The sequence below is a fragment of the Drosophila nasuta genome, unplaced genomic scaffold, assembly GCF_023558535.2.
Source record: "Drosophila nasuta strain 15112-1781.00 unplaced genomic scaffold, ASM2355853v1 ctg343_pilon, whole genome shotgun sequence".
NCBI classification, from domain to species: domain Eukaryota; kingdom Metazoa; phylum Arthropoda; class Insecta; order Diptera; family Drosophilidae; genus Drosophila; species Drosophila nasuta.
The window spans coordinates 1-8,637 of NW_026869526.1; the positions used below are offsets into that span (position 1 = coordinate 1).

Below are 8,637 nucleotides of genomic sequence, written 5' to 3' on the forward strand. Positions count from 1 at the left end.
AATCGGAAAGTTTTGGAAATGAAATAAAATCAGGGAAAAGATTTTTGGAAAAATTAAAAAATGTAAAATCGGAAAAATTTTGGATAATGAAAAAAAATGTAAAATCGCAAAAATTTTGGAAAATGAAATTTTGAAAGAAACTAAAATCAGGGAAAATTTTGGGAAATGTAAAAATCAGGGAAAATTTTTGAAAAATGTAAAATCGGAAAAGTTTTAGAAAATGAAAAAATGTAAAAATCGGAAAAAATTTTGGAAAATAAAAAATGTAAAAATCCGGAAAATTTTGGAAAATGAAAAAATGTAAAATCGGAAAAATTTTGGAAAATGTAAAAATAAAAAAGTCGGAAAAATTTGGAAAAATGAAAAATGTAAAAATCGGAAAATTTTGGAAAATTAAAAAATGTAAAAATCGGGAAAATTTTGGAAAATGAAAAAAAATGTAAAATCGGAAAAAGTTTTGGAAAATAAAAAATGTAAAATCGGAAAAATTTTGGAAAATGAAAAAATGTAAAATCGGAAAAATTTTGGAAAATTAAAAAATGTAAAACGGGAAAATTTTGGAAAATGTAAAATCAAAATCGAAAAAAAAGTTTTTGGAAAATGAAAAAATGTAAAATCGGAAAAATTTTGGAAAATGGAAAAAAAATTTAAAAATCGGAAAAACTTTGGAAAATGAAAAAATGTAAAAATCGGAAAAATTTTTGAAACTGAAAAAATGTAAAAATCGGAAAAATTTGGAAAAATGAAAAAATGTAAAATCGGAAAAATTTTGGAAAAATGAAAAAATGTAAAATCGGAAAAATTTTGGAAAATTAAAAATGTAAAAACGGGAAAAATTTTGGAAAATGTAAAATCGAAAAAGTTTTGGAAAATGAAAAAATGTAAAAATCGGAAAAATTTTGGAAAATGGAAAAAAATTTAAAAATCGGAAAAACTTTGGAAAATGAAAAATGTAAAAATCGGAAAAATTTTGGAAAATGAAAAAAATGTAAAATCGAAAAAATTTTGGAAAATGAAAAAATGTAAAAATCGGAAAAATTTTTGGAAAATGGAAAAATTTAAAATCGGAAAAATTTTGGAAAATGAAAAAATGTAAAATCGGAAAAATTTTGAAAATGAAAAAAATGTAAAAATCGGAAAAATTTGGAAAAATGAAAAATGTAAAATCGGAAAAATTTGGAAAAATGAAAAATGTAAAATCGGAAAAACTTTGGAAAATGAAAAAAAATGTAAAATCGGAAAAATTTTTGAAAATGAAAAAAATGTAAAATCGGAAAAATTTTGGAAAATGAAAAATGTAAAAATCGGAAAAGTTTTGGAAAATAAAAAATGTAAAAATCGGAAAAATTTTGGAAAATTAAAAGTGTAAAAACGGGAAAAATTTTTGGAAAATGTAAAAATCGGAAAAGTTTTGGAAAATGAAAAAATGTAAAAATCGGGAGAATTTTGGAAAATGAAAAAATGTAAAAGTCGGAAAAATTTTGGAAAAATAAAAAATGTAAAAATCGGGAGAATTTTTGGAAAATGTAAAAATGTAAAAATCGGAAAATTTTGGAAAATGAAAAAATGTAAAAATCTAGAAAATTTCGAAAATGAAAAAATGTAAAAATCGGAAAAATTTTGGAAAGTGAAAAATGTAAAAATCGGAAAAATTTTGGAAAATTAAAAAATGTTAAAATCGGGAAAATTTTGGAAAATGTAAAAATGTAAAATCCGGAAAAATTTTGCAAAATAAAAAAATGTAAAGTAGGAAAAATTTGGAAAAATGAAAAATGTAAAAATCGGACAAATTTGGAAAATGAAAAAATGTAAAAATCTAGAAAATTTCGAAAATGAAAAAATGTAAAAATCGGAAAAGTTTTGGAAAATGAAAAAATGTAAAAATCGGAAAAATTTTGGAAAGTTAAAAATGTAAAAATCGGAAAAATTTTGGAAAATGAAAGAATGTAAAAATCGGAAAAATTTGGAAAAATGAAAAATGTAAAAATCGGAAAAAATTTGGAAAAATGAAAAATGTAAAAATCGGAAAATTTTGGAAAATGAAAAAATGTAAAAATCCGGAAAAATTTTGCAAAATGAAAAAATGTAAAAGTAGGTGTTGATGCCAGATGACTGCAGGTGTGACCACTCAGGCCAGCTGACAGTGTGGTCGCGATCGAGAGTTATCGATAGCGACAAAGCTAGTATACTGTGCGTGTGACCGTGTCATACGCACAGACACACTGTTCTTGGTTTCCTCTGAAGATGGTCACCCTGCCCTTTTTAGTGCTTTTTCTTCTCCACTTTACTTACTTATGTTCAAACTTCTACGCGCACAAGCACATGTATATTTTCAAGTGAAAAAATAAAATACAAGTTCAAGTTACCATAATCATAAAAAGTGAAAGTGTTTTTTAATCTCAACGACGAAACATCCCCCCTGCAAACATTTGGTCCTTCGAGCCGGATTTCTGGATAGCTCGACCCCAGCAGCAGCATTGGTTGTTTTGTTTCAAGATAAGTAATACACTTTTTTTTCCATCCATACATTTTGTGCAAGTGTCGTGTTCGCGCCATATTTTTTCTTGTAACTTATATATATGTGACACAGCATATATATATAAGTACACAAGCGTTCGACCGGCATTTTCTCAGCCATCTTTTCTACTTTGTGTATACTTGGCACAATATATATATATATATATCCTTATATGTATATGTATGTGTAAGTATTTATACAGTTTAAAAGAGTTCGCTAATATTTTCCGTTTTTGGCCGCGGTTGTGTGTATTTTTGCTATTTCTTTTTCTGTCGTATCGCGATTGTCTGTTTTCTTTAACACACTCCTGTGTAGGCAAGCTCTCTATTGGTTATATTCAAATAACAAGAGAGTTGCTCCTCTCATAACAAACGCGTAGATCCACTACACTCCATATATATATATATATATGTATATACATATATATATATACACACATATACCTACGACATATACATCCAAACACAACACACATACACACACGTACATTTCCATACACGACACTTACACACATATACACTCCGTATATGCTCCGATCATATTAAAACTATACAGTATTTTCACATCCACTGTTGTATATAATATATATTATCCATCACTACACATACACATATATTATTCATTCACGTTTACGTATATAAACAGCAGCAATCACATCGAGAAATAAAGATTAACGCTGCTGTTTGTGTTTTACTCAAACATTTTTTTTTGTGTTTCCAACAGCGATTTTGTTCCTCGTCTGTTTTCTTGTGTCGGCTTTTGCTCACTATCCTGTGACAGCCGAAGTTCTACTCCGTTTTGTGCTTGCTTTCGGCTGTCCGCTTTACCGTGAGTCTTTGTTGAGAAAAGACTCTAAAGTGACTGCCGAAGCATAGTATGTCCAAGAGCCAAAAGAGCGAAAAGGACTCAAAACACTCGCTAAAGCTTCCGACCACAGTTCGTCGCCTGTCATCCGCTTCGCCCGCTCCTTCAGGGTCCCAATCCGCCACACCTGCCGCTCAACTCCGAGTAAAGGTCGATCGTCCGTCGCCGTCTGCTTCGTCAAAGACTCCGCTGTTGCGCACATCTTCGACTGCTCTACGTAGTCAGGCAACTACCCGTTCCGTCCAAGCTAAATATAGCAAAACCCGTGCGATGGCTCTCAGCAATTTCGTTGCCGTCTCTGACAGACTGGTGCATTTCGAGAGTCGGGTCAGAGGGCCTGCAGCCGAAGATGACAATGTACACACGTACGAAATCCGTCGTGACCGGCTGCAAGTCCTCTGGGACAACGTCGAAGCCGCTTATTCCACATGTGCTGATGCACTGCATCAAGACGGCGACGGTGAAGGCACACAGGCGATGGAGGCAAAGTACGATCACTGCTATGCAGTGTACGAGCGGTGTCTCGCCCGTGTTAAGGGGCAAATTACCCAGGTTTCCGGGTCCAGCAGGAGTGAAGCATCCGTTCCTCCTGTATACTCCAGTGGCTGCCGGCTCCCTCCAGTCGACACCGAAGTTTTCCGTGGGGATTACTTGCGGTGGCCGACTTTCCGTGACCTTTTCACGGCCATCTATGTCAACAATCCAAGGTTGACTCCGGTCGAGAAACTTTTCCATCTGAATTCGAAGACCGCAGATGAGGCCAATGAAATAGTAGCTAAATTTCCGCTGACGAACGATGGTTTTGCGTCGGCTTGGGGTGCTCTCTGCGAACGGTTTGAGAACAAGCGCTTGTTGATCACAAGCCAATTGAAGATCCTATTTAACCTGTCCACGGTTACCCAAGAGTCGGGAGCAGCTATCAAGGAGCTGCAGAGCACGATTCAGCGTTGCTTGACCGCTCTTGAGCAGTCAGACATTTCCGTCTGTAGCCCGTTCGCAGATTGCATCCTTGTTTTCCTCTGCTCGTCCAAACTTCCCAAGCTCACACTCTCGTTGTGGGAGCAGTCGTTGGTGGACAAAGCGAAAATTCCCGCATGGCAGGATATGAGCACGTTCCTCAATGAGCGTTACCGTACGCTCGAAGCTATTGAGGACGTAAAACAGACTGCCAATTCACAGATCGCGACTGCAGGACCATCCCGTCCGCAGAATTCGAAGCGAGTCAACTCCTTTGAGGCCCGAGTCACTCCGAAAAGCAAATCGTGTGACTTGTGCTCAAAGGAGAATCACCCTGTCCGGGTGTGTCCGCGTTTCTTGCAAATGTCGGTCAACGAGAGGATGACATACATCAAACAGAAAAGTCTCTGTTTGAACTGTTTCGCAAGAGGTCACCAACTCCGAGAGTGTACAAGTGCGCACAATTGCTTTACATGCAAAGGGCGGCACAACACTCTTCTCCATCGGGGTGACAGTGCCCACAATGGTGCCTCTTCATCGTCCAACATACAGTCCACTCCAAATCCAACGGCAACAAATGTGCAGAGTTTCTTTGCTAATAACGCTCAGAATGTCCTTCTCGGCACGGCTGTCATCAATGTTTGCCACTTGGGCACTACATATACCGCACGTGCGTTAATTGATTCCGGGTCCGAAGCGACCTTCATTTCTGAGCGTTTGTTCCAACGCATTAAGTTGCCTTTCCAGTCCGTGCGAGCCCAGGTATCCGGGCTAAATCACGCAGTTGCGGCCCAATCGCAGAAGTTATGTCACTTCAGCATTGGTTCTCCGACGAAGCCGAGGCTCCATATCGAGACTTCGGCATTCGTAATTCCACAGTTGGCAGGCAAACTGCCCTCCTTCGATATGCCGCGAACTTTCCTCAAGGATCTACCAGCGATAGAACTGGCAGATTCACATTTCTACAAGAGCGCTCAGATCGATGTACTAATTGGCGCGGATATCCTTCCGTCGGTCATCTTGAGCGGCTCCCGGCCAAACATTTGTGGCTCACTCCTTGGGCAGGAAACCGTGTTTGGCTGGATTCTTACCGGCCCCGTCTCCCAGAGTATGTCGACAACTGTTTCTGCGTTTTCGACAAGAGTCGCCCTCCAAGCAGACGAACAGCTCGACAGCCTACTTTCCAAATTTTGGGAGGTGGAGGATATTCCAGCGAAGCTGATAAAGGAGTCAGACTTCGTTTGCGAAGAGAATTTCGTTAAGACTACTTCTCGTAGCACATGTGGCAGATATCGGGTGACTCTTCCATTCCGGAAGCCCGATGGCATTGAACTGGGTCATTCCAGATCTATAGCGCTGGCTCAATTCCTCAAGAACGAGAATCGTTTGTCAAGAAACGATTCTCTAAAGGAACAGTACAATGCCGTTCTCCAGGAGTACGTGGACTTGGGTCATATGACACCCATATCGCCTCAAGCGATTGGCACGACTCCTAATTTCTACCTGCCTCACCACGCAGTATTCAAACCGGATAGCACCACAACGAAGGTGCGGGTCGTTTTCAACGCATCTTGTCCATCCTCAAATGGCAAGAGTCTGAATGATATCCTTCATTCAGGGCCCATTCTCCAATCGGATCTTACGATGCAGATCCTCCGATGGCGATACTATCGATATGTGTTCAATGCGGACATAACGAAGATGTATCGCCAAATCCTCATGGACTCAAAGCACACACCGTTCCAACGAATTCTGTTCCGCACGTCGGACGGTGTGATCCGTGACTTTGAGTTGAACACGGTGACATTCGGTGTCAACTGTGCGCCTTTCCTGGCTCTACGAGTCCTTCAGCAACTTGCTGATGACATACGCTTGGAGTATCCTCTCGCAAGCCATGTCATCTCCAACAACATGTACGTGGACGACGTCCTAGCGGGGACACACACAAGAGAAGAGGCCATCCGGACCATTACGGAAGTGTGTGCAGCCCTGGACAGTGCTGGCTTCCCGCTGAGGAAATGGACGTCGAACCATAAGAGCGTGCTGAAGGACATTCCAAGGGACCATCTACTACGAGAAGACTTCCTCGAACTCGAAGACTCTAGTACGGCGAAAACTCTGGGCATCAGGTGGCAAGCTCACGATGACGAGTTCTTCTTCATGCCACCAGAAGTTGCCCATCAGGACTCCTACACGAAGAGGGAAGTGCTCTCGCAAATCGCTAAGCTTTTCGACCCAGCCGGGTGGCTGGCCCCTTTCGTTATCCGAGCCAAGATCTTCATGCAGGAGATCTGGCTGAGAACGCTCGAATGGGACGAGCACCTACCCACGGATCTTTCACTCCAATGGAAGGAGTACCTCCAGAGCTATCCTGCTCTGGGAAAGATCCGATTCAAGATGGGTCCAAAGACACGAGTGAAGCTCCAGTACCACGGATTCTGTGATGCGTCAGAAAGGGCGTATGGAGCAGCGATCTATGTCCGTGTGGAAACGGCGAACAAGGTTTCCACACATCTCCTTACTGCGAAGACAAAGGTGGCTCCGGTCAAGTCTCTCTCAGTGCCACGTCTGGAGCTTTGTGGCGCAGTCCTGTTGGCTGAGTTATCTGCTGCCCTCCTCCTGAACCTGCCAGCAGAAAGTTTCCAGACTTTCTTTTGGACCGACTCAACAATTGTTCTCGCCTGGTTGAACAAGCCACCCTGCCGATGGACAACCTTTGTGGCCAATCGAGTGGCCAAGATTGTCCAAGCCAGCGACGCCAAGAACTGGTCGCATGTGCGATCCGAGCACAATCCGGCAGATCTGGCAAGCCGTGGTGTCCTGCCACAAGAATTGGTTCGTAATCCGTTGTGGTGGCATGGACCAGAGTGGCTTCATCTCCCGTCGGATCAATGGCCATCTTCTCCAAGTCCCATTCCGGAGACTCTGCTGGAGCAGCGGATTAAATGCAACGTCGCTAAGTCGCCTCCGACTCCCGACTTCCTGAGCAGGTTCTCTGAGTTTGGCAGGGCACTGCGCACGTCTGCCTATGTTCTCCGATTCATCGATAGGAGTCGAAAGTTGGCAGTTCCAAGCTCTACCGTGGTCCAGGCGGATGAGCTGTCACGGATCCAAGAGCGGCTAATCGTCATGGTTCAACGACACACTTTTCCTCAGGAATACCATTGTCTGCAGTCCAAGCAGCAGGTCCCTTCCTCAAGTTCAATCCGAAACTTGAACCCTTTCCTCGATGGCAAGGGGATTCTACGGGCCTGTGGGCGTCTGAGGGCGTCCCACTCGCTGCGTTATGATGAGAGTCATCCAATAATCCTCTCGTATTCCTCGTCCTTTGCACGACTACTGGTTCGTTTCACCCATCGTATATCCTTACATGGGGTAACCAAGTCGTCATGCGGCTGATCCGTTCAGATTCTGGATTCCAAAATTGAAGGTCCTCGTTAAATCCACCATCAACTCCTGCAAGGTTTGCGTCATCTACAAGAAGAGACTGCAGACCCAAATGATGGGGGACTTGCCCAAGGAAAGGGCGTCCTACTCGAGACCTTTCACGCACACTGGAGTCGACTTCGCCGGCCCATTCGAAATAAAGAATTACACTGGCCGAGCCTGCCTCATCACCAAAGGGTACGTCTGCGTCTTCGTGTGCTTCAGCACGAAGGCGATCCACTTGGAGGCAATATCGGATCTCACGACGGAGAAATTCCTGGCCGCATTCTCCCGTTTCATCGCACGGCGCGGGTGTCCCCACCAAATGTACTCGGACAACGGGAAAACCTTCGTTGGAGCTGACAAGGTGATCTCCAACGACTTCTTGGAGGCGACGAGGGAGTGCATCATCGCACAACACGCCCACAAGAGCCTATCCTGGCACTTCAACCCGCCGGGCGCCCGCATATGGGTGGATTATGGGAAGCCGGCGTAAAGAGTTTTAAGGCACTCTTTTACAAGGCGACATCCACCTCGAAATATACGTTCGAAGAGTTGTCCACTCTTCTCGCTAAGATCGAAGCCTGCCTGAACTCGAGGCCGATTTCCCCTATGTCCGAGGATCCTGCGGACTTACTAGCGCTCACTCCTGGCCATTTCCTCATAGGTGGCCCTCTTATTTCGGTGTTGGAACCACCAATTAACCAACCGGCCACCTCCATCCTCAATCGATGGCAGCGACTGAAGGCTCTTCACCAACAATTTTGTTTCCGTTGGAAAGATGAGTACCTGAAGGAGCTGCACAAACGGACGAAATGGCAATCCCTACCCGGAACCTTCGGATCGGTGACATGGTCGTCATAAAGGAAGAC

At 42.5% G+C, this 8,637-nt stretch overlaps 1 protein-coding gene across 1 annotated transcript; it reads left to right on the forward strand.

Annotated features, from left to right (window-relative positions):
* Positions 1-3,394: 3,394 nt before the first annotated feature.
* On the forward strand, positions 3,395-8,261 carry LOC132797927 (uncharacterized). The gene is made up of 2 exons (XM_060809681.1): positions 3,395-7,714; positions 7,770-8,261. Exons 1-2 carry the CDS (start codon positions 3,395-3,397, stop codon positions 8,259-8,261), a joined length of 4,812 nt encoding a protein of 1,603 aa, XP_060665664.1.
* The last annotated feature ends 376 nt before the right edge of the window (positions 8,262-8,637 follow it).

Bases quoted from the DNA above. Each gene is read 5' to 3' on its own strand.
- LOC132797927 (XM_060809681.1), top strand. From the start codon at position 3,395: ATGTCCAAGAGCCAAAAGAGCGAAAAGGACTCAAAACACTCGCTAAAG. The intron at 7,715-7,769 runs GTAACCAAGTCG...CCAAAATTGAAG, and splicing joins ATCGTATATCCTTACATGGG to GTCCTCGTTAAATCCACCAT.